Source organism: Schistocerca nitens, chromosome 1 (genome assembly GCF_023898315.1).
Source record: "Schistocerca nitens isolate TAMUIC-IGC-003100 chromosome 1, iqSchNite1.1, whole genome shotgun sequence".
NCBI classification, from domain to species: Eukaryota; Metazoa; Arthropoda; class Insecta; order Orthoptera; family Acrididae; genus Schistocerca; species Schistocerca nitens.
Genome location: NC_064614.1, coordinates 683,123,520 through 683,150,814, shown reverse-complemented (window position 1 = coordinate 683,150,814; position 27,295 = coordinate 683,123,520). Strand labels below are relative to the sequence as shown.

At 39.9% G+C, this 27,295-nt stretch overlaps 1 protein-coding gene across 1 annotated transcript in view; it reads left to right on the top strand.

Moving 5' to 3' along the window:
* LOC126195117 (otoferlin-like) overlaps window positions 1–27,295 on the top strand; it is a 376,779-nt gene that overhangs the window by 261,580 nt on the left and 87,904 nt on the right. The window contains exons 28-30 of the mRNA XM_049933641.1: window positions 7,753–7,923; window positions 10,219–10,388; window positions 21,972–22,102. Coding sequence (XP_049789598.1) covers window positions 7,753–7,923; window positions 10,219–10,388; window positions 21,972–22,102 — 472 coding nt within the window. The remainder of the gene's footprint in view (window positions 1–7,752; window positions 7,924–10,218; window positions 10,389–21,971; window positions 22,103–27,295) is intronic.

Here is a 27,295-nt window from a genome sequence, read left to right as displayed (position 1 = left end):
TATTCACAATATGCATAAATGACCTTGTGGATAACATCGGAAGTTCACTGAGGCTTTTTGCGGATGATGCTGTGGTATATCGAGAGGTTGTAACAATGGAAAATTGTACCGAAATGCAGGAGGATCTGCAATGAATTGATGCATGGTGCAGGGAATGGCAATTGAATCTCAATGTAGACAAGTGTAATGTGCTGCAAATACATTAGAAGAAAGATCCCTTATCATTTAGCTACAATATAGAAGGTCAGCAACTGGAAGCAGTTAATTCCATAAATTATCTGGGAGTAGGCATTAGGAGTGATTTAAAATGGAATGATCATATAAAGTTGATCGTCGGTAAAACAGATGCCAGACTGAGATTCATTGGAAGAATCCTAAGGAAATGCAATCCGAAAACAAAGGAAGTAGGTTACAGTACACTTGTTCGCCCACTGCTTGAATATTGCTCAGCAGTGTGGGATCCTTACCAGGTAGGGTTGACAGGAGAGATAGAGAAGATCCAACGGAGAGCAGCGCACTTCGCTGCAGGATCATTTAGTAATCACGAAAGTTTTACAGAGATGATATATAAACTCCAGTGGAAGACTGCAGGAGAGATGCTCAGTAGCTCGGTACGGGCTTTTGTTTAAGTTTCGAGAACATGCCTTCACTGAGGAGTCAAGCAGTATATTGCTCCCACCTACGTATATCTCGCAAAGAGACAATGAGGATAAAATCAGTGAGATTCGAGCCCATACAGAGGCATACCGACAATCCTTCTTTCCACAAACAATACGAGACTGGATTAGAAGGGAGAACCGATAGAGGTACTCAAAGTACACTCCGCCACACACTTTCAGGTGGCTTGCTGAGTATGGATGTAGATGTAGATGTAGACAACACCCAGTCCCTGAGTGGAGAAAATCTCCGATCCAGCCGGGAATCGAACCCAGGCCATTAGGCATGACATTCCATCACGCTGACCACTAAGCTACCAGGGGAGGACAGTCTCGTGGTGATAAGGCTGTGCAACAACTCAAACACATGCCTCAAGCTCAAACCACACATGGTTCCTGGTTCCCAATACGGACTTACATGTATGGTGCAACTTTCATGCAAGTTCTAACCACTCAGGTGACTCAGAGGAGTGCATCTGTGTCTGCCTCCATCCCCTCCCCCCCCCCCCCCCCCCCCACCTTCCCCAACTTTGCAAGGCAGCACTCAAACACCTCAACAGCCTGTCCCACTCCAGCATTCACGCATCCAAGGCCCTCATGCAGGAGTATTTCATCTGGATCTGGCCTGATATTCAGCAGGACTTTACCAACTGGACCCTTTTGTGTCTCCCATGCAAGCATTCCAAGGTAGGTCATCATGTGCACACTCCTCTCACATCCTTCTCACTGATGAACCTTGTTTTTTCTGTATCCATATTGGTATTGTAGGCTCCCCCTTCCCTCCTCAAACGGTCACTGGTACATCATCACAATCATTGACTGGTTCATTCCATGGCCACAAGCCATGCTGCTGGCCAACATCATGGTGGATATAGCAAGCAAGGCTTTCATGGACACCTGGGCTCACATTTTGGGTGTCCCTACCACCTAATGAAGGACCAAGGATGACAGTTTTCATCTTACCTGCTTAAAACTCTCACTGAAACTTGTTGTAAGCTTGTTCATTTTATGACTAGTTACTATCCTGCTGTTAACAGCATGATGTAGAGGTTCCATGGGATCCTAAAAGCTGCCCTTACCTGTCAGTCTGTAACTTAGTCTGCTATCTTGCAACTAGTTTTCCTATGCTTGCAAGTGGCCGACAAAACAGACTTGGGTGCGTTCACTGCCAAAGCCTTGTGTAGGCAGCTGCTTGACATCCCAGGTTAGCTGCAGCTCCTGTCGACCACCATGTGCACCCCGGCCTTCCTATAGCAGCTGCATGGCATGCCTATGACTGGCAGCCCCACGACACCATGGTGAGTGCAAGTCCTTAATGTAGTGTGACAATTGCAAGAGCACACGTCATGCTCTGGGTGTATGCCAGCCAGCCACCACTCCACCAGCAGTACTCAGGACCACACCTTTTGTTCAAGGAAAGGGAAAAGATATTTTCTGTACATCTCCCCATCTCAGGGGTGCCTCCACCACAATAGCCATTTGACTGAAGTTGGTGTATGCACTCAAACTCTCTAGCCATTGCACACCACCATGTCTAAATGGAGGTGGCACCGACTAATGAAGACCATACCCTGGCCAAAATCACTGACTTGGCAGACATTAACTGGACCTAAGAGAGGGGGCCACTCTGCCGCTCACACCATTGCCTCTCCCAGCAAAGCTGCTCATGGCACCTGCCACTTCACCGTGTCTGCCAGACCCGTCCTCTGTCCCCCATCTGTGTTGCAAGGTGTCATCCCCTTGGGTCTGACACTGAGCCATCTATCACCACCACTGCAATGTCGGCACATGCCTCCGTCGTAATGTGTGACCCACTGTACAAGCAAGAGGTGGTAGCAGCCGGCACCTGTGGACCTGGTACATGAAATTGTGCATTATGCCACGTGTGCAGGGTGCACTGCGGGCTGACCACCATGTGTGACCTATCCAAACACCAGGATGCCACTGCACCCTCCACCAGGTCCTGCTCCTACACCGCAGCATGCCTGACCATGCCTCCTGACCATGGTGTATTTCCGCCCCCCGCCCCCCCCCCATCCTACCTCTCACCACCCTGGCTGGTAGTGCAGAAGGGTGTTACCTCCACACTGAGCTTGGCTTGCAATGTGATGTCCTAGAGGCTGTGCACGCCACACCGCTTGCCTTCACTATTGGCAGAAACCCTGGCCAAGGCCCTGGCCCTGCTGACACCATGCCACTGCCCACAGAAGTCTGCTAGTCTGTTAGCGGTCACTGCATCCTGTAACTTTGCCTCCGGCCAATCCTTCTTGTAGGGGGAGGGGGGAGCGACTGTGTGGTGACACTAATATGCATTCATGCCCACTACCAATCAGCTCTTACAAGTGAAGCATTACCTGGCAAGAAGCTGCATCATCAGCTGTATGCATCTGAGGACAAGAGTTTTCTCTGTCACACATCTCTCTGTCACAGCATGTGAGGTTTTTTCCTTAAAGCTTGCTACAGGAAGCATCCTTAACTCCTGGCACTTTCCAGGCTGATATTGAGCTGTTCACATGACAAGTGCAGTGATTTAATGATATTTCGGTGTTGAGCATATGTTTGAGTTATTTCATCATCAGAACTTAACCACATACTGTAGTGCTACCAGATAGGTGCAAGACACAGGTAGACATCAATAGTGAATCAGTTTTGTGTATCTATAAAGCAAACAGCATTCCTGGCTTCTGCACACCTATTAAGAACTAGTAGGCGAGATTGATACCATGCTTCAGGGAAACATTGTTCAGCACATGCCTCACGGTCTCATGTTTCGAGTGTGGCATATCCTCTTCATGCAGCCTGTTGAATTATAGCAAGTGCAGCAGAATCTGACCTCTTTTTGTGAACTATATATAAACCACTGTGGCGACAACACACATGCAACCATTAAAGAATGAAATCTCCAACCGTGTGAGATTAGCTTCATCTACAGAACATCAAGTTTTTCATCTACAGAACATCAAGTTTGTTTATTTGTGTTTTGTATTTGCATTAGTCACTGTGCTAGTTAAGCTTCATTTAACGAACCTCAAATTTGTTTATTGTGTATTATATTTTGCTTTGATTATTCTGTTAGATTAGCTCACCTACTGTAACTCAAGTTTGTTTATTTTTAATTATAGTTTGCTTTGATCATTGTGTTAGATTATGGTACCTCCAAGTTCATTTATTTTTGTTTGCACATTTCTTGATCATTGTGTTAGATTAACCTCATTTACCATGTACTTCAAGAATATTGGTGACGTTTCTTATATTGACTGAAGAAAAAAAATGAGTAAACTGATAACCCCACACACAGATGATGGGCACCCTTTGTGTGTACCCATAACGTCTTCATGAGTGGTGGGGATTACAAGACCAACTCAGTTGAGAACTTCTGTTCATAAGCACTTTTGTGGCAACATCCCTTTGTAAATCCATTTTGAAATTAAGTCTACCTGTTAACATTCCAATGAATTGTTTAGTATTAAACATCTTTTATTAGTTTGTCCCCGTGCATCACTCATCCGTTTCACCCTCCACACCTTGCAAATCCACAGTATCCATCTGTCATATTCAGTGAGGAAGATAATTCACACAGTATGGAGAATTACTTTTCAGCTTTGAAAACATATGGATTTTTAATTGATTCAGGTGTGGGTTCTTGGTGAATTATTATACATGATATTAAGTAAATGAAATACTTTTTCCTTATTTCACCAAACAAGGCAAAAAAGTGTTTCATTTAGTTAATAGTACATGTGGATTTTATTAGTGTATTGTAACATACATAGATAAGATGATGTTTCATGGTGTAGAAAGTGGTAAATAAACCAGCAGTTGGAAAAGCAGCACCTATTAAGGTGACCATATTTTCTAGACCCAAATTTGGGACACATTACTAATTTAAAAAAAAAAGAACTTAATTAAGTGTAATAAATACTAAATATCACTTTAATTTGTTACAAAAATACATTTGTTACTACTTTATTAGTGCCTTCTAAGATGAGGCAGTGTAAGCAGACCAACTCTATTAATCAGTGGCGTAAATTTTCTTCAGTATTCACGTTAGTGATTAACATTCTTTCATAGTTTCTTCAGCAAGGTGAGTTTTGTCACTGGTTCATATATTATTCATGTGTGAAAAACCATTTCAGCATAGCATTAGCACCAGGAAGACAGAAGAGAAACTCTGGTAACCTGAGTAAATTTGAGAACAGCACATGAAGCTGGTTGAAATGAGAAAACATTACAACCTTTCATTGAGTTGGCAAACTGTTGTTAGCAGTCCATTTACTGATTTTCTCACTGGTTACAAACTGTGTCACTCATATGCTGATCATACAGTCCCTTTTCTTCAAACAGGACACATGGCACAGTTTTGACAACAAGAGAAGAAGTTCTTTCTTTGTCATCCCATAGAGGTATTTGAGTTAAGGTAACACACCTACAGGATTTGAAGTTCTGGAAACTTTCTTCTGTCCACTTTTTTAACTAGGATAGAGTAGTTTCATAGGAAAATAGTACAGAACTAGGAAAGCATTTTACCTCTGCTGGAAACATACCTTCTGTTTCAGGCTTTGCAAGAATTTTTTTAACACTTGATGGAAGAAATTGATCTACGGTTTTGTACTCCAAGATATTTTTCCACTTAGTAACACAATCAATCACTTCAAATAGAGTGACCATCTGCTCTTCAACTTTTTTCACTGCTTCACGAAATGATAAAGTCTGGCTGTGAACAAAGTATAACCATACTTCAGAAAAGGGGCTCTGAAACAAATTTTGAAGGAACAATGGACATCCCTTTTCAGATTAGACATTCTGTTTTAGTGGTTATCCAATAGTACCAACAACCTTATTTGAGAACAACCCAAAATCATTGCAAAATCTATGTCTATAAAACTAATTCAGATTTTCAACCATTGCAGCGTATGATTTCAAGTACAGAAATATTTTCTAAACTACAATTTCTACTTGTACAGCCAAAATATCAGTAGCTGCTCAAACAATTTTATGGAGTATATGAGCAGCATACTCAACCCCTGTCATTCCATGGCTGAGTTGCACTTTAGTAAAAACATAGTTCTGACCTTTTCTTTCAACACCAACAACATTGCAATTAGTATTATTAGCACACAGCCCAACAACTCTTTCTTGTAGACCATTTTCTCTGAGGCAATCTGTTAAATAGTCATTCACATTGGTCAATGTTTTTCCAGGCAATGATTTTAATTACAATATTCTTACCTTTACAAAAGTTCTGTAATAAAGAATCTAACCAGGAGAGGAAAACTCTTAATCTCTTTGTGGTTAGATGCATCAGTTAGAAGTGAAATAAAAGTCACCTTTCCTGAGTCTCATTCGAACGTGGATAAAAGCTTGAGGAGCTAACACATTCATAATTATGGCCTTGGTTTTTGTATGTACACATGCAAGATGTTACTTGAAGAATCTTGATGTACGGTCATAGACCTAAAGCTATGATTGTGCTGGACTGTGTAAGGACCAATCAAATGAAAACAAGACAGATGGAAAAAAGTAAGTAAGCTGTTGATTACTTCAAAAGTAATCCCACTGTGATACAAGACAGGCAATGGTTCCTTAGAAAAATGTTTGTAGTTGCCTACAGAACAACGATTGGATCCCAGCATGCAGCTCTTTGTATGAAGCAAACTGACAGTCAAAAATTTCTTCCTTCATAGTTAAAAAAAAAATAATACTAAATAAACAAAAAATTTAAGAAAGAAATCTCTTAAGGAGACATCAGGACTGTATGTTACTTCCCAACAACACTTCTGCAGTGTACTCAAAACACTCTTTGCAATATGTGGCAGTTTTGGAAATGGCATTAGCCTCTGTATTCTGTGATGTCACACTGCTGAGGGCTGGATCTACTGCACAGTACTTGACCTTGCTGAGTATGCACAGTGCTTGACCTTGCTGGATATATAATGGGTTGAAACTTCCTGGTAGATTTAAACTGTGTGCCGGACCAAGACTTGAACTCGGGACCTTTGCCTTTCACAGGCAAGTGCTCTACCATCTAAGCTACCCAAGCATGACTCATGCCCCATCCTCACACTTTCACTTCTGCCAGTACTTCGTCTCCTACCTTCCAAACTTCACAGAAGTTCTCCTCCAAGCTTTGCAGAACTAGTACTCCTGGAAGAAAGGATATTGTGGATACATGGCTTAGCCACAGCCTGAGGGTGATTCCAGAATGAGATCTTCGCTCTGCAGCAGAGTGTGCACTGTATGAAACATCGTGGCAGATCAAAACTGTGTGCCGGACTGAGACTCAAACTCGGGACCATTGCCTTTCGCGGGCAAGTGCTCTGCTATCTGAGCTACCCAAGCACTACTCATGCATCTCCCTCACACCTTTACTTCTACCAGTACCTTATCTCTTATCTTCCAGACTTCACAGAAGTTCTGCTGCGAACCATGCAGAACTAGCAGTCCTGGAAGAAAAGATACTGCGGAGACATGGCTTAGCCACAGCCTTTGGGAAGTAGTCGATGTACTGGCAGAAGTAAAGCTGTGAAGGCAGGGCATAAGTTTGGTTGGGTAGTTCAGATGGTAGAGCACTTGCCGAAAAAGACAAAGGTCCTGAATTCGAGTCTCGGTCTGGCACACAGTTTTAATCTGCCAGGAAGTTTCATATCAGTGCACAGTCTGCTGTAGAGTGAAAATTTCGTGCTAGATATCATGGTTTCTTGTGTGTGTGTGTGTGAGAGTGTGAGTGTGTGTTCTTTTTAAGCAGTGATTGTTTAGCACATAAACATACTCTGCTGCACATTGTACACAGTGACAAAACTCAGTTACTTTCAGTGGTAGTTAGATACAAAATACACAGTTCACTCACCTGTAATTTTATTACAATCCTTCAAGAGGATGTAGGTACTGAGAAAAATTTCAATATCATGTTATCAGCATCATCAGAATTACTGACTCATTAAATTACAGTACTCTTGTATTTATAATCAACTCATATTAGTGTACTTACAGCAGAATTTTAAAGCTGTGTGAAGTACATTAGAGTTTTAACATTTTACACATTATTAAATGATGACTTAATTTTCATTAGTAATACATTAATGTTTTGTGTTTTCAGATGTTTTGAATTTGAAGCAACTTTTCCCCAAGACTCAATGCTGACAATTCAGATATTTGATTGGGACCTGGTTGGCTCAGATGATTTAATTGGAGAGACAAGGATTGACCTAGAAAACAGATTTTATAGCAGACATAGAGCAACATGTGGCATTGCTCAAAAATATGAAGAGTAAGTAATTTTCATATTCACTTAGATTCTGATATACTCTATTGATCAAAAGTGTCTGGACACCTGTTAGTAGATATTAATATGGTGTGCGTCCACACTTCACCTTCACAATGGCTTGAACTCAGCTGGGAACATGTACAATGGAGTGTTTGAATATCTGTGGAGTAATGGCAGCCCATTTGACCTCAGAAACCAGAGAAGGTAGTGGTGTTGAACACTGGGATATGGATTGAAGTTGACATTCCAGTTCATCTCAGAAGTGTTCCATTGCTTTCCAGCCTGAACACTGGGAAGGCTAGTCCATTTTGGGAATTTTATTGTGTACAAATCATTACCTCACAGATGATTTATGACAGGGTGCAGTGTCAAGCTGTCACAGACAGTTTATTGTCTCCTAACTGCTCCTCTTCTACTGCACTTGGTACACAATGCTGTAAAATATCTTCAGATCCTTCCACATTTAGAATGTCCTTAAATACAATAAGGGGACCACACCTAACCATGGAAAATATCCCAATACTGTAACAACACCCTCTACATACTTCTCTGTTGGCATTACATGTGATGGCAGGTAACGTTCTCAAGACACCTTTCAATTGAGTTGCCACAGCGTATAGTGTGATTCATGACTCCAAATCACTGGATTCCAGTAATCCACTGTCCAGTGGCATTGTTCTTTGCACCACCTCGAGCATAACTTAGCACTGACTACAGAACTATGTGTCTTACAAGGAACTGCTTGACCATTGTATATAATTGTTTTTAACACACAGTCATTGTACTAACTGAACTGCTGGTAGAACTTTGTAACTCTAGAGTGTTCCTTCTGCAAATTTCATGCAAATTTTTTTACAACTGCCCCCTGCAATGTTCGATGATCCCTGTCTGTAAGGACAAGGTCTGCCTTGTCTTGGCTTAGCTGTGGTTGTTCTGTCTTGTTTCCACTTTACAATTAGTCCACCAAGAGTCACTGTAAGCAGTTTTAGAAGGGTTTGAATGTATTTCCAGATGCAGTAAAGCCTCACAGCGGAGGGTCAGGGCTATGTGATGAGTGCCTGAGACCTCAGAAACATACTGTGGATTAAAATTAACTTACTTTTTTTTTACCAATTACCTTTTTCTTTACTGTGTTCTCCATATTAACCATTTATAAATAACTTAACAAATGATTACTGGTGATTTTCTCTCTACACAACATTGATATTAGTACATGGATCTCGTTTATCTATACAGAAGTTCTACTAACCTCAGATAGTCACCAATTTGTCTGGGTTCCCTGAGCATGCAGGAATCTTATTAACTGTTGCATTTTCCTTGGAGAAGCTGGATATCTTTATGAATACCAACAATTATTTTAAGTATTAATGCTATTCAAATAAAATCCATCACTCTTGGATTTTAATTATTCTTGTATATTTTTTTGAAGTATATGTTTCTTAATTTTTGTTCAGTATTGTGAAAAAAATAGTTTCTACTCACCATATAGCGGACATGCTGAGTTACAGATAGGTACAAGAAAAAGGCTGTCAGAAAATGAGCTTTCAGCCAACAAAGCACTCATTGGAGCTAAAATGTACACACACATGACCGCAATCTCTTATCTGCCTCAGTAGCCAGTGACTGCAGTCATTTGTGTGTGAGTTTCATGTGTGTGTGTGTGTGTGTGTGTGTGTGTGTGTGTGTGTGTGTGTGTGTGTGTGTGTGTGTGTGTGTGTGTGTGTATGTATGTTGTATTCCTGTTGAAGTCCCTGTTCTGTTGAAACTTTCTGGCAGATTAAAACTTTGTGCCAGACCGAGATTTGAACTCAGGACCTTTGCCTTTCGCAGGCAAGTGCTCTACCGACTGAGCTACCCAAGCATAAGTCACAACCCATCCTCACAGCTTCAATTCTGCCAGTACCTCGTCTCCTACCTTCCACACTTCACAGAAGCTCTTCTGTGAACCTTGCAGAACTAGCACCCAGCTTCAATTCCCGGCACTGCCAGGGAGGATGATGGGTGCACTCAGCCTCGTGAGGCCAACTGAGGACTAATTAGTAGTGGCTCTAAGGTCAAGAAACCCAACAGTGATCAGGAGAGCAGTATGCTGACCACGTGCCCCTCCATACTGCATCTGATGACCACTTTCAGAGGATGATATGGTGATCAGTTGGGCATGATTGGCCAAGACGTAGAATCTTTTTTCAAGGAAATAGGAAATATAAACATAGTATTTGTGAACTAGATTAGTATATTCCTCTATTTACATATGTTGTTTTTGTTACTAGCTAATGAATATGGTTTTTCTCATAATAGGTATGGTTACAATCAGTGGAGGGATCCAATGAAACCAACACAAATATTAGCCAAACTGTGTAAAGATGGCAAAATTGATAGTCCTTCGTACAGTCCAGGAAAAGTCAAGGTGGGACGGCAAGTTTTCTGCCTTCAGTCTGAAGATCCAGATGTTAATATGAGCACAAGAGGTAAAAACAAAATATTTTTTGTTACTATAGGTTATCCGTCTTGAGCTGACTGCAATCTAATTAAAAGGAATTACATCAGACATGTTTCGCTTTTATTTAGAAAGTATCTTCCGTGATTATTCTGTAAATTGGGTACATCCTTTTGTACTTGTTTGTTTTAGGCTGCATTTTCTTTATAAAGTTAGTCTATAAGTTACTTATGGTGTTTCCTTACATATTCCGCTCCTTCCCTCCTTGCTAGCAGCATCTGATGTCGAAAGGCTTCATTTCACATCTGCACATTGCAGTTTTTGGCATTCTGCAGTATTCCCTGCACTGCATTATTTCCCTTCACTTTCTTAAACTATTTCTCATTCCATGTTTATGTCTGTTTGTTTGTAATGTATTTTTTTGTAATGAATGTGGTGAATTGTTTCCTCTTCATTTTTAGTAGAACAATGCAGCTCCGTTATTATTTGAAATTATATTAGTGGGAGCACACTTCATTACATTGCTCGAAGAAATTTTATAATGTTACTACAATATCTTTTTTACTGTATTTAAGAGATTTATTCCTTTAGCTATGTACATGATAATGTTATCAAGGTTTTACTGTTACTGCATATAATGGAAATATTAAACTTTAATAATAACATGTTTAGAAAGTCAGTACCAACCAAGAAAAAATATCATTAACAAATACTAACAAAGAGATAGAGGGGCTGGCCAGTACTTACCTCAGCTCAGTACAGCCAATAGATACACAAAAAACAGAACTGAAACTTTACATTCCTAGCTTTCAGAACTTTGTTCCTTTCATCCCTTCTTCCCTTTCTTTCCCCTCTCTCCTCCCTGATGAAGGAACAAAGTTCCGAAAGCTAGGAATGTAAATTTTTGGTTCTGTTTTTTGTGTATCTATCGGCTGTACTGAGCTGAGGTAAGTACTGGCCAGCCCCTCTATCTCTTTGTTAGTATTTGTTTCACATTTTTATATGAGATTTTCCATTAATCATTTAAAAAATATCATAATACTGTCAAAAAACTTGAGAAGTGAAAATACATTAACAATCCTCTGTAGTCAAAAGTTGATTGAACATGAAATAAGGAGATTAAAATAATTATGGAGGAAACTATCCACCATGCACAAACTATTCTGAAAACATAGCTCATATGATTTTTATATGTGTTTTAAATAATAATCTGCATTCACCTATTGTAATGACAATGTAAATAACCAATTAGTCCATGAGCCAAGCAGAACAGTTCATGGCAGAATATTAATCAGAACAGCAAGATAAATTATTTGGAAATTATTCCAGATCGAAAAGCAACATCCAAGCATGACTTAGCCACGTAACATATATATTTTGCAATCACAGTTCCATACAGGCAAGAAGTGCTGGAAAACACAAATTCATTACCTATCTCATTAAACACATAGTAAACAATCATAGCATTGTGGAGTACACAGGCAGAGATGAGTCAGATAACAGCAAACTGAGGCAAATGCAGTCACCAGGTCGTTTGGCCCATACAGATGCGCAAGTGACCGGTCTGCAGTACGGGCAGGGTTCCTGCCATAGGCACCTTCAGCAGATGTGTGCAGCACTACACATACCAGTACATTTGTACTATTCATTTGCATATGAACGGCCATATAGTGGTAGCACCTGGATGGCTGGTGCAGGGGTAGGTGTGGCTGAAATGGGTAGGAGTTGGGCAGTGTCATGATGGAAGGTTCCTCAAAGTCATTGAGGACCACTGATAGTTCATGTGCTGGATCCAGAGCTTCTTGCAAAGACCCATAGATGTTTAGAAGTGGAGACACCACTGTTGAATGCAGTGGGTCTGGTGATTCAGCCTTCAGTGAAGCCAGATTGATGTCCATTCACATGTACCACAACTCATGGAAGTAAGGGACATGTGGCTATCCCCCAAAACAAAGAAGTGGAGAAAGCTGTTAGGTGGCTGAGGTAGAGGAAATGCTGGTCTCTTTGACAAAAGAGGCCACTGTCCAGAGTGCCACAACTGGAACTACTGGTTGTGGTATCAGTGCAGCACCCCATATAGTGTGGATGCTAACACCACCTGGTGCCCCTGTTGTTCTGGTACAGACTCCCGGGTGTACTGTGGATACCACCCAAATGTGCATGCACAAATTGGGGCATCCACATATACTTCGTTACTTAGTTGTTAGTTACTTGTTCCATGGATCAAATTCACAATACATGATGTGGAATGTGTCACCAGAACAAAAACAGAACACTTGTATACAACTAAATAAAAATAATGTTTACTTATTTATTTTCCTTTCTTAAATGACTAATTATCTCTACTCAAGAATTCTTCTATGTTATAGAAGGATTTGTTAAGGGGAAATATCCTCTTTAAATTACTTTTAAAACGTTTCTGCTGTCTGTCAGTAGACTGTCAAAGAGTTTTGTAACAGAATATTTCAGTCCCTTCTGTGCCAAAGTTAGATTCATTAGAATTTAATGCAGACTGTGAATCCTTCTAGTGCTGTGCTGCTCTCAAACTTAGATGGATTGTTGACAACAAATTTAAAAACTGAATGAATGTACTGTGAAACTGTGGTTAACATACCCAGATGCTTACAGAGTTACCTGCAAGACGTATGTGTGTGAACTTCACACATAATTCTGATTACTTTCTTTTGTACAATGAATAATTTTTGCACAAGTGAGGAGTAATCCCAGAATATTATCTCATAAGACATCAGTGAATTGAAAATATGCAAAATATGTCAACTTACTGACTTCTATATCCCAAAAGCTACCAATTATTATGGCAAAAGTAGCCAAAATTAAATGTTTTAGCAAATCTACTATGTGGTTTTTCCAGTTTAAATGTTCATCAATATGTATGCCTAAGAACTTAATAATGCTTTGTTGGGATACTGTATCAACAGGATGTGTGACATTTTTGGCAGCACAAAATTGATTGAAATCTGGTTTTTTTTTTTTTTTTTTTTTTTTTTTTTTTTTTTTTTAAAAAAAGTCTAAAGCTAGCTCATTTGTGCAAAACCATTAAGTAACTTCCACAAAAATGTCATTTACTGTTTTCTTTGTTGATGCTTCTTTGTTAGGTTTCACAACAATGCTTGTATCAACTGCAGGCAGGGCTAACTCTGCCTCTTGATTCAAATAATATAGCAGATAATTAATAAAAAGCAAGAACAGTCGTGTGCCAATGATTGAACCCTAGGGGACTCTCACTGTAATATCACTCCATGCAGATGATGTAGTATCCTTCTTTACATTACTTTAATAGCCTGAGTTGCCTCCCCACATTCTGTTTCTAAAATAAGAGCTAAACCAGGCATTTGCTGAACTACTTATTCCAGAATGTTATCATTGATGCAATCAACTGCCATTGATAAGTCACAGAAGATCCCAACTGGTGATGTTTCATTATTCAGATTTTATCACATGCTCAGTAAATGTATAAATAGGTGAATAAGTAAAATGATCCTCTTGAAAATCATGACATAGGAGAAGTAGTTCACTATGATTAACTAGCATGTCAGTGGTGGGGCTATGTGTCCTGTACTGGAAAGACAGGGACCAGGGAGAACTCCGAATATTATAACGATCCCCATAGCCCACAAGTTCAAGATGCCATCTTTCACTGAAATTGAAAATGAGATAGTGAGACTCACTTCATCTGTTGGAAAATCAACAGCGTCCTGTGTCAAGAGGAGACAAACACAAAAGGGTAAGGGTCTATTAATTATTGGCGGTTCAAAAGTGTGGTGAATAACGGTACCCCTTACAGAATTGGCAACAAGATATGAGAAGGAACACCAGGTACACCTAGTGTGTATGACTCAGAGCCTCATCGTTGAGGGAACGGAGTGCAACAAATTGTAGAGAGTGGTACATTTGGAATAAAGGATGCCGGTTGTCTGGTCTCTGAGGTCATACTTGGGTCATTACAGTGACTGGCAGGGAAGACTGAGAAGGCTAGCCTTGCACGTGAAATTCCAACAAAGCTTGCAATTTGCAACATTGTCCCCACAAATGATCATTGCCTCCTGGTTGTAAGGTGAGTGGCAGGACTGAACCACAGAGCTCACAGGTTCTAGACTAGTGCCATAAGTTTAAGAACTGTAGAGTCCTCCTAAGTGAGGCAGGTATGCATTACACATCAGAGGCCACTATGCAGATAGCTGACTGTGTGTGAGGCACATACAATGTTTTTTTTTTTTTTTCAAAGTTGTAGGTGATCTTGAAGCAGCTGTATCATATCCAAAGAAATGTCCCCTAAAGGTAATAAACTGCCAAAGCACTTGCTTTTGAAAAGCTGTGGAGCTCTCATTATATGAGGGTTGAATGAAAAGTAATGCCTCCACCTCCATTAATTGGGTTTTAATTGGAATATTTTAGTAAATCAAATGCGGGAATAATCATTAGAATGTGATCTTTAATTACCAATATTCACCTCTCCATATAATCACCAGCCAATTGGTTACATTTCTGCCAATGATGAACACGTATTCTGAAGTTGTCATGGAAGAAGTTGACAGTCTGTTTCCGCAACCACAGTCTCACAGTTCTCTCAACATCTTCATCAGAGGCATAATGATGTGCCTGTAGATAGTCTTTCATTATTGGGAACAGATGGAAGTCAGACGGTGCTAAATTTTGACTGTATGGAGGATGCCGTATGGTTGTGAGATTCAGTCTCTGCAGTTCTGCTGTGGTGGCACGTGAAGTGTGTGGTTTGGCATTGTCATGCTGCAGGAAAACATTTCCCTTGTCCTTCTGGACCCTTGTTAGCCATCGTTTCAGAGTTCTCAGTGTTGTGATGTAATGCTCTGAATTTATTGTTGTTCCGTGATCAAGGAAATCAATATGGATAACACCATCTGCGTCCCAGAACACTGTGGCCATGATTTTTCCAGTTAAGGGCTGCATCTTACATTTCTTTTTCTGGGGTGAGTCTTTGTGTTGATATTCCATAGGCTGACATTTCGTCTCCAGGTCATAATGGTGTACCCACATTTCGTCTCCTGTCACAACTGAATGGAGAAAGGCGACACCTTCATTCTCGTAATGCGAGAGGACTTCCTGGCAAATTTCAAGTCTGTGCACTTTCATTTCAGGAGTCAGCATCCGGGGTACCCATCGTGCACAGATCTTTCGATAGCCAAGCAAACCACTAATGTGACCCACATGTTCTTGTGAAATGCTTGTGCTTGCAGTTTCTCTCTGAGTGATACAATGATCGTCCTGGACCAATCTGTCAACATTTTGCTTGTGAAACTCAGTGGTTGCTGTCACAGGCTGTCCAACTCTTTGTTTGTCATACAAGTCAAATGTTCCCGCCTCAGCATCTTTAAACTTACTCGCCCAATGACGCACAGTACTCACATCAACACAATCACCCTAAACTGCTCTCATTCCCTGATGAATCTCCTTTGGGGTGACACCTTCTGCTGTCAAGAATTCAATGACTGCACATTGCTTAAAACGCATTGATCAGGGCTGTGCAGGTTTCCATCTTTTACACTGTAACGACACAGCCATTCAATGCTAAGGCCTCCTACCAACTGGAGCTGTAGAGAAGAGGCTACAGAACAAGCCAGTACCTGCTGCATACCAATGCTGCCTACTGTTGAAGACTTACGAAGGTGGAGGCATTACTTTTCAGTCAACCCTTGTACTAGGTACAAAAAGGTGGTTAATATCCAAAATTGATAGCTGTGAGATATTTGGGGAAAACTTAAGCTTATATCAAAATAATACGCTAATGGTAAATGGAGATGGAGTATTTGTCACAATAGATGAGAAACTCAAATCCACCAAGATAGAAATTGATATTACATGTGAAACTATCACAGCAAGAGTCAGTGTCAAAGGCTGACAAACTTACAATTGGATCCTTCTATTGAACACACCAGACTCACCTTAAGAGAAAACCTAAGTTCACTAGTACATAATTTCCTCAATTGTACTGCCATCATTAGAGGGGACCATAATCATCCAACAGTCTGTTGGGAAAATCACAGTTTTGTAAATGGTATGCATGACAAGATGTTCCGCATAATATTACTGAATGCAACCTCTGAGGACTACCTAGAATAGATTGTTCATAAGTCCACTCATGATGGAAATATACAGTCGAATCACATTAATGTGACCACCATATATGTTTGATTTCAAAGTACGGTACCCACTAAAACACAGCACATGGCAGCACTAGCAGTGGAGGGTGTATAAAGCATGTTGGGTGAATGTGGAAAATAGTGTAGTATTGTTGCAATGTGGAAATAGATAAATTTATGTGACATCCAAAAGGGCATGATCATAGGCTTTTTGGCCAAGAAATGAAGCATTTTCAAAATGGCTAAGTCTGTAAACTGTTCATGTGCCACCACAGTTAAAGTATTCCATCCATGGCAAAATGGAACTACCCAAAACTGGCACTGAGACAACAGTGGTAAACCATTGGCCATAGATGAAATGAGTAAATGATAGCTGTGGAGATGTATACGGGCAAGTAGACATGCAACTGTTGAGCAGCTGACTGTGTTGCTGTGTATGGACCTCTGCAGCAGGCACCTGGTTGATGCACCCATGCTTACTGCTAATCACCAGTGACAAAGGCTGGAATTTGCATGCTAATACTGCTGCTGGATGACCACTGAGAGGCAACAGTTGGCCTGTCCTCTGCATCATGGCATCTGTTAGGAGGACAATGCAATGTGTCACACAGCTCACAGTGTAGATGCATGGTTCAAAAAGCACAGAGAGTTTACTGTACTCCTCTGGAAACCAAACTCCACAGTTTTAAATCCAATCAAGAAAGTGTGGGAGCACCTCATCCAGGACTTATGCACCATGCATCATCAACCAAGAGTTTTAGCACAGCTGGCCACGGCACTGGAGTCAGCATGGCTCCACATCTCTGTTGGTACCTTCCAGAGCCTTGTTGACTCTCTTCATGTGTCTTGCAGCAGTCTGAAAGGTGATTATTCAGACTTTTGACAGGCAGTCATTAATGTGAATGGACACTGTAGATTGGATCTAATAGGAACAAATAGATCTGACCTCTTTGAGAATGTCAATATAGAAACTGGTGTCTGTGACCATAAGGCAGTTGTAGCAACAATGATTACCAAAATACAAAGGATAACAAAAAGAAAAACTGGTAGAAACCGACCTCGGGGAAGATCAGTTTGGATTTCGTAGAAATATTGGAACACGTGAGGCAATACTGACCCTACGGTTTATCTTAGAAGCTAGTTTAACGAAAAGCAAACCTACATTTCTAGCATTTGTAGACTTGGAGAAAGCTTTTGACAATGTTGACTGGAATACTCTCTTTCAAATTCTGAAGGTGGCAGGGGTAAAATACGGGGAGCGAAAGGTTATTTACAATTTGTACAGAAACCAGATGGCAGTGATAAGAGTCGAGGGGCATGAAAGGGAAGCAGTGGTTGGGAAGGGAGTGAGACAGGGTTGTAGCCTCTCCCCAAGGTTATTCAATCTGTATATTGAGCAAGCAGTGAAGGAAGCAAAAGAAAAATTCGGAGTAGGCATTAAAATCCATGGAGAAGAAATAAAAACTTTGAGGTTCGCCGATGACATTGTAATTCTGTCAGAGACAGCAAAAGACTTGGAAGAGCAGTTGAACGGAATGGATAGTGTCTTGAAAGGAGCATATAAGATGAACATCAACAAAAGCAAAATGAGGATAATGGAATGTAGTCGAATTAAATCGGGTAATGCTGAGGGAATTAGATTAGGAAATGAGACACTTAAGGTAGTAAAGGAGTTTTGCTATTTGGGGAGCAAAATAACTGATGATGGTTGAAGTAGAGAGGATATAAAATGTAGACTGGCAATGACAAGGAAAGCGTTTCTGAAGAAGAGAAATTTGCTAACATCGAGTGTAGATTTAAGTGTCAGGAAGTCATTTCTGAAAGTATTTGTATGGAGTGTAGCCATGTACGGAAGTAAAACATGGACAATAAATGGTTTGGACAAGAAGAGAATAGAAGCTTTTGAAATGTGGCGCTACAGAAGGATGCTGAAGATTAGATGGGTAGATCACATAACTAATGAGGAGGTATTGAATAGGATTGGGGAGAAGAGAAGTTTGTGGCACAACTTGACTAGAAGAAGGGATCGATTGGTAGGACATGTTCTGAGGCATCAAGGGATCACCAATTTAGTATAGGAGGGCAGCGTGTAGGGTAAAAATTGTAGAGGGAGACCAAGAGATGAATACACTAAGCAGATTCAGAAGGATGTAGGCTGCAGTAGGTACTGGGAGATGAAGAAGCTTGCACAGGATAGAGTAGCATGGAGAGCTGCATCAAACCAGTCTCAGACTGAAGACCACAACAACAACAAAAAGAAGTAGGAAGATTTATATTTTTAACTAACTACATTGTATCTCAACAGGGAACTCAGTACTTTTATCTCTTGATAGCAGAATGTACAGAACTTTGCATGAGGTTCACAAGAATAGTGCAGTTGACAGATACATACCTAGTTGAACAGTTCATGATGGGATGGGCCCTTTATGTTAAACAGTCACTATAAACAAACTTCTAAAGAAACACAGAATACTGCGTAATGGGTGTAAAGCATAACACAGGGATAGAGATAGGGTCATCCTGAATTAAACATATTTGCTGTCAAGAAGGCAATGCTTGAACCCATCAACAACTATCATAGCAGAATACTGTTGAAGGATTTGTCTCACAAAAGAGAATATATTAGACAATGGTAAGACAGCTTGTCCTGAAAATACAGCATGAAGTGTTCTTGATATATTTCCCAGGTTCTGGTGCCTTGTTATAGGCTGAAAGGCTGAGATGGCTGACAGTGTCTGTTGATTCTGCTGCTTCTGCTGCAATTGTAGCCTTTATAGTCTTTAACTAGTGAAGGATTTGAGGGCTAACAGATGCTGTTTTCATTGTTGTTCCTTTGAAGAAATTAAGCACATAATTAGCTGATGTTGCTGGTTTAGCTGTGCTGCCAAAGCTAAATAAATCTGGCATCCATGACAGTGTGTGATGAAACAAAATTGCACCTCCTCATCACCAATGTTATAACCTTATCATTCACTCACAACATGTATTTAACATATATAAATATTTCCAAAAGAAAATGTGAATACCGCAAAACCCTCTTTTTACACTTTTCAGTTGACTGACCCTCAAAAGTGTAAAATGCAGCACTGTGTAAAATACAGGAAGCAAAAGTTTTTCATGAAACCAGATTAAAAAGATATTCGTGTACTAATGTGAGACTTATTTTTGATAATAATTATAAAATTATGGTAAATAAAACTTGGAACACAATGTTGGTTAACCCATTTAAGTTGGTGTTCTTCATAAACAGAGAACAATAGGTACAAAATCTATAGCTTGTTGCAGACAAGGTCACTCAGTTCAGGGACATCTGGGGGGAGACAGAAGATGAAAACTGTCATGTTATGGAGCATCTTCAGAAGGAATGTATACATCTGATATCAGGTCATACCAACTTAAGACTGTGTGCCTAGTATGGATTAGCATATTTCATGCGGAAGTAACAATGATTTGTGAGAGCCCATTATAGAGAAGCTGTCTTCAAAAGTGGTGTTTACTTGTATAAATGACTGTAAAATTAAATTAAAGCTGTTGTAATACAACACAATGAACAGAAGGAAGGATGCTACTAGAGTCGCTGTCGTCCGATCGTGATTATCATTAAGGCAGTGACTCAGCATACTTTCCCACTCTTCGAAACACTGTCAAACTATACAGGTGGTTGTGACCCAATATGCTAACAATGAAAATTTTCTTACCATTCCAACACAATATTACATGATCACTCTGCATGTAATCTGTGTTTTCTGCTTTGTTCCAAGATTGACTTTGAGCGGGAATATGATGCACTTTTTACAGAAATCAATTGAAAATCAATGTTAAATGCCAGTAACACATCAAAGAAAAATTGAAATGCCAGAAATTTTTAATATGTAACATTAATGATGGGGAAGTGTTGAATTGAGAGAATAAGATTTGTGTTGGGACTGACCAAAATGAACATAAAAAGCAGGAAAATGGAAAGTGTGAGGATGTAAAAGTGGGGTTTTATTGTACTCAATTAGTCCATGAACCAAGCACGACAGTTCATGGGGAAACTACAATAAAAGTTATTCAGAGATTGTTGCAAAGTAGAAGAATAAAGTCCAAGCATGACTTCACTCAATAACATGAATTTCATTATAAACTTAACTCCAACACACCCTCAGTGATATCTAACTCATAACACCAAGTGCTGATAAGATGTGGAAACCACAAATTCATCATGATCCACCACACTAAACACATAGTAAACAGATCATAGTGTATGGAATCCACAGCAGAGATCAGTCTGATAACAGCAGACTGATGTAGAGACAGCCACAGAGCAGCTTTTGATTCAGCACAAAATGGATGCTCAAGTAATCAGTCTGCAACAATGGCCATGTTCCTGCCATATGCACTCTCAATGGACACGTATGACCTTACACCTATTGATATGTCAGTAACATTGATTTTCACATCCAGCAGGGGTATTAAATCAACAATATGCCAGTTTCAGAAATATCAGTACTACAAAGTAGATACTGCTTCTCTACAACTTCCTGATATAGTTTCTGTACCACAGACTATATGTGTCATCTTAAGCAATTCTACATCTTAACCAGCATACCTATCCTCCCACCATGTTATAAACATCTGACTATGAAGAACAATTTGCAGATGTGGAACTGGTGTAGGTGTCAAAAGTGGAGCATCTGTCAGAAACTGTTTGTTAAACTGCAGTTATCTATCATAGTTTGCTCAGGCTCAAGTTAATGTTGTAAAATTGACAGAAAAGCTGCTACTTTGAAGAATAGCTAGAATTTACCCACTAAAATTAAACAGCTAACACCTGCTGTTTATCTGCTGCCACAAACTTAACTCCAACACACCCTCAGTGATATCTAACTCATAACACCAAGTGCTGATAATTGATGCTCTGAGTTAAATATTAGTGTGGGCATATTGGTGTTAAGCTAGTGGTAGTACATAAACAGCAGCTCTAACTGCTGTAAAAAGATACCCACAAATCATGCTGATATTTTTTTCTGTAAGTCACCACTATTCTGTTGTAACACCATTCACATACATCATAAACAGAGTGGATTTAAGCACAGGCTCATCAGCAGGTATTGAAACTGACTAAGGTTCACTAATGGAAAGTTTCTGTAGCAAAACTGTATCAATAATTTTACCAACACCCATGAATATCTTCACCTGAAGTGATTTTAGTATGCAAATCATGAACACTGAGAAATAATGATAATCACCTGGCATTTTCTGCTTTTAACATATAAATACGATAATAGTTGTAGTGCAGTTTAGTATACTCTGCAGAAGTAGCCATCAATGGCTGTTTCTGTTTGTTGATGTATAAATTGGTTTTCTGCTCATCTTTAAACATCATAATCCATAATGGGATTTATGAACACAACATATGAATGAATGAACTGAATTAATGTATGTTGATGTCAATACAAAAAGTCAAAACTATATGTTGTCTACATTTCTTCAAGGAATGGAAGAACATATGGCATTGGCAGTATTACATAGATGGCATGAGTTTCCTCGTATTGGTTGTCAGCTGGTACCAGAACACATTGAAACCAGGCCTTTGTATCATGTGGACAAGCCTGGTATAGAACAGGTAATAATGCAGCAGCTTTGAACAAAGATAGATCTCATTTTTCTAGTAATAATTTGATTCTTTATTAGTTGTCTTAGTAGTTCATTATGGCCAATGGCATTGCCGCTGTGGTAACACCGGTTCTCATCATATCACAGAAGTTAAGCACTGTCTGGCTGAGCTAGCACTTAGATAGGTAACCATCCAGTCTGCCGAGCGCTGTTGGCTAGTGGGCTGCACCCGCCCTAGTGAGGCAAACTGAGGAGCTATTTGACTGAAAAGTAGTGGCTCTGGTCTTGGAAACTGACACATAGCCAGCAGAGTGGTGTGCTGACCACATCCCCCTCCATATCCACATCCAGTGGTGCCTGTGAGCTGAGTATGACATGACGGCCAGTCCGAGCCATTGGGCCTTCATGGTCTGTTCGGCAGGAGCTTTTTAGTTTATTTCAGTTTTTCATTACTCCTTTTGGAAGCATTTTTGTCATATGTTTTGTAAATCATACAAAAGCTTTAAAATGTTGACTTTAGTTGATAAGAGATCTGATGATTGTTGTTGATGGAAGAAGATTTCACAGTACAAGTATTTTAAGTTTGTGGGGTTTTCTTGTCTGAAGAAGACACTAGACATTGTGTGTGTGTGTTTCTAAACGAGATGAAGGACTTTTGTTTGATAGCTTAATAATATGTAACAGCCAACTGTTAAATGTGCCTTTCTGCCACTCAGTGCCTATCCTAATTTGTATAGTTACCGTTATTCCATCCCAAATTTTCCACTGTTTGATTAGCCATTCCAGAACTTAGTTTTGTATACTGTTTATGGTTTCTCAGGTATATGGCAAAAAACTGCATTGATGAATCACTTGTATCTTAACGACATACCATTAAATATCAGCTCCCTGTCAGTTCTGTTCACAGATGATATTTCTGTGTTAGCTGAAAGTCAGAATTCAGAAAAAATTCCTGAGTGATTGCTCAGTACCCTCAGTACCTTATAAACTTGGTTTCAGCTAAATGGGTTCAATCTAAACATATCTCAGATCCACATGATGGAGTTAAAAAGCAAACATTCAAAATGTGAGTAGATTAAGATTATTCACGTCAATCAGGTTAGGTAAGGAGCTGACTCAGTCAGATTCTTAAGACTTGATCAGGATAAAAATGTGAGCTGGCAGGCACATATTGGGTATCTAGCAAACAAATTGAGTGGTTTTACTTGTGCAGTGCAAATATTATCAACTGCAGCTGACATGGACACATAAAAGTAACATATACACTATGTGATCAAAAGTGTCCGGACACCTGACTGAAAATGACTTACAAGTTTGAGGTGCCCTCCATCAGTAATGCTGGAATTCAACATGGTGTTGGCCCACCCTTACCCTTGATGACAGCTTCCACTCTCACAAGCATATGTTCAATCAGGTGCTGGAAGGTTTCTTGGGGAATGGCAGCCCATTCTTCATGGAGTGCTGGACTGAGGAGAGGTATCAGTGTCAGTCGGTGAGGCCTGGCATGAAGTCGGCATTCCAAAACAAACAAAAGGTGTTCTATAGGATTCAGGTCAGGACTATGTGCAGGTCAGTCCATTACAGGGATGTTATTGACGAGTAACCACTCCATCACAGGCCGTGCCTTATGAACAGGTGCTTGATTGTGTTGAAAGACACAATCGCCATCTCTAAATTGCTCTTCAACAGTAGGAAGCAAGAAGGTGCTTAAAACATCAGTGTAGGCATGTGCTGTGATAGTTCCATGCAAAACAACAAGGGGTGCAAGCCCTCTCCATGAAAAACATGACCACACCATAAACCCACTGTTTTACTGTTAGCACTACACAAGCTGGCAGATAATGTTCACCAGGCATTTGCAATACCCACACCCTGCCTTCAGATCGCCACATTGTGTACCGTGATTCATCACTTCACACATTTTTTCACTGTTCAATCGTCCGATGTTCACGCTTCTTACATCAAGTGAGGCATTATTTTGCATTTACTGGTGTGATGTGTGGCTTATGAGCAGCTGGTTGACCATAAAATTCAAGTTTTCTCACCTCCCACCTAATTTTCATAGTATTTGCAGTGGATCCTGATGCAGTTTGCAATTCCTGTGTGGTGGTCTGGATAGATGTCTGCCTATTATACATTACAACCCTCTTCAACTGTCGGCAGTCTCTATCAGTCAACAGATGAGGGCAACCTGTACACTTTTGTGCTGTACATGTCCCTTCATGTTTCCACTTCACTATCACATTGGAAACAGTGAACCTAGGGATGTTTAGAAGTATGGAAATCTCATGTACAGATGTATGACAGAAGTGATACCCAATCACCTGACCATGTTTGTAGTCCATGAGTTCTGCTCTCTCACACTGTCTAATGACTACTGAGGATGCTGATATGGACTATCTGGCAGTAGGTGGCAGCACAATGCACCTAATATGAGAAACGTATGTTTTTGGAGGTGTCCGGGTACTTTTGATCACATAGTGTACAAACTAATTTGAATCCATTATTAAACATGGTACTGTTTTTTGGGGTAACTTGGCAAAGCATGGTGCACTGACACTGACAGGCACTCAGTGGACAAATTCATGCTAGAGGAACTGGAAATTTGATCTGGTTACAAAGCGTTATATACCCCAAGAATTATCATTTTAGTGTTATTTTATTAATTATTAGTGTAAAACTCATTGTAACTGTATTAAAAATTTTTCTCATCTTCTGTAAGCAAACAAAATGTATTGCAAATGTACATAATGAGATGAATAAACCACAGTTCTCCTGATATCATAAGCCTTTATCAATTTTAGGATTCATTTTTGGTTTACCGAGGTGACTATTTTTGTCAGATGCATAAATACAGGGTTATTACAAATGATTGAAGCGATTTCACAGCTCTACAATAACTTTATAATTTGAGATATTTTCACAATGCTTTGGACACACATACAAAAACTCAAAAAGTTTTTTTAGGCATTCACAAATGTTCGATATATGCCCCTGTAGTGAGTCGGCAGACATCAAGCCGATAATCAAGTTCCTCCCAGACTCGGCGCAGCATGTCCCCATCAATGAGTTCAAAAGCATCGTTGATGCGAGCTCGCAGTTCTGGCACGTTTCTTGGTAGAGGAGGTTTGAACACTGAATCTTTCACATAACCCCACTTCACCATTAAGAAAAAATGTTGCTTCATCACTGAAAACAAGTTTCGCACTGAACGCATCCTCTTCCATGAGCTGTTGCAACCACGCCGAAAATTCAAAGCGTTTGACTTTGTCATTGGGTGTTAGGGCTTGTAGCAATTGTAAACGGTAAGGCTTCTGCTTTAGCCTTTTCCGTAAGATTTTCCAAACCGTCGGCTGTGGTACGTTAGCTCCCTGCTTGCTTTATTCGTCGACTTCCGCGGGCTACGCGTGAAACTTGCCCGCACGCGTTCAACCGTTTCTTCGCTCACTGCAGGCCGACCCGTTGATTTCCCCTTACAGAGGCATCCAGAAGCTTTAAACTGCGCATACCATCGCCGAATGGAGTTAGCAGTTGGTGGATCTTTGTTGAACTTCGTCCTGAAGTGTCGTTGCACTGTTATGACTGACTGATGTGAGTGCATTTCAAGCACGACATACGCTTTCTCGGCTCCTGTCGCCATTTTGTCTCACTGCGCTCTCGAGCGCTCTGGCGGCAGAAACCTGAAGTGCGGCTTCAGCCAAACAAAACTTTATGAGTTTTTCTATGTATCTGTAGTGTGTCGTGACCATATGTCAATGAATGGAGCTACAGTGAATTTATGAAATCGCTTCAATCATTTGTAATAGCCCTGTATATCCATTGTCTTTATCTTCAAGTAGACAATGTTTTACATGTAACAGCTGCCTAACTGTTTCAGTCATGTTTATACCTTTCCTAAAGCCATACTGACTCTATAAGCAGCATGTGTCTCAAAAAGTTTTGATTTCCTCCTTGAGATATAATGCTACTGCCTGTTGATCTGTTTTAACTATCATATGAATCTTCCTGCATGTATTAGTTGCCCATTATACTTTCGTAAAACTGTTGCTATAATTTCCTTATATACACTGATTTCAGTTTCAATGTGGACATTCTCATAGAGGTCAAATTTGTTTGTTGCCATTAGATTTAATATATTTCTGTCATGATTGGTGTAATCTATCCCCTCTTTCCTGCTTGCAGCTATTGTCCACAATAAGCAATGTCTTCTATGAAAAATTTGAGAGGAGTGAAGATTACAATAAAGTTTCTAGTTCATCTAGCTTTGCATGTAGAGTTGACTCCAGTTCTTCTTGTCTAGGGGTCTGATTCTTGAAGCTGAAAATTTCACATTTTAGGTCCTCGTGGTTGGATTGATCTAAATAAATTTGGCTTTGCTAAGATCACAAAAGGTAGCCTGAGCAAAATTTTTTCCTTCATAAGTATTAAGCGCTTTTTTAATCAGGGGATTTGCCCTTCCTAAAGCCAAATTGTACCGCAGTAATAATGTTATTACATGTCAGATAATCACACAACTGGGAGTTGATGATGGATTCCAAAACTTTAGATAGAACAGGTGCCAGAGATATTGGGCAATAGCTACATGGGCAGTTTTTGTCTCCTTTCCTGTAAATGGGCACTACCCTGGATAATTTTAATACATCTGGGAATACTTCTTCAATTAGACATCTGTTTATACATTTAGTAGGAGGATATACTATGTGCCCAATTATCTTTTTTAACATATTGCAAGAAATACCAATATCTTCACTATCAGAGGGCCTAAAATTATTTACAATAGTTAAAACAACATCTGGTGTGACCTCTGTTAAAAGGAATTTATCTTTTAGGTGTAGTCCACATGATGATATTTAATGAGATCAGCTACAATTTCTTGCAGCCTCCCAATGCTTTCCCTAATTTGGTTAACATATTTTGTACAGTAGTTATTAAATTCATGTGCTGAAATTTCTACCTCAGCTTTCTGCTTGCTTTTGGCCACTGAATTTATTATAGTCCATGCTTTATTGCATTTATTTTTTGATGACTCAATGCTGCCTAGGTTATGTTGTTTTTTGGACTCATTTAAAGCATACTTATATTCCTCTTGTGCTCTTGAGTACCTTTGTTTAGCTATATCAGTTTCCTGAAGTCTGTAAGAATCTCTATACAACAACAACCTCCTTTTCATATTGGCTAGTTGAGTGGTATACTGTGGATTCTT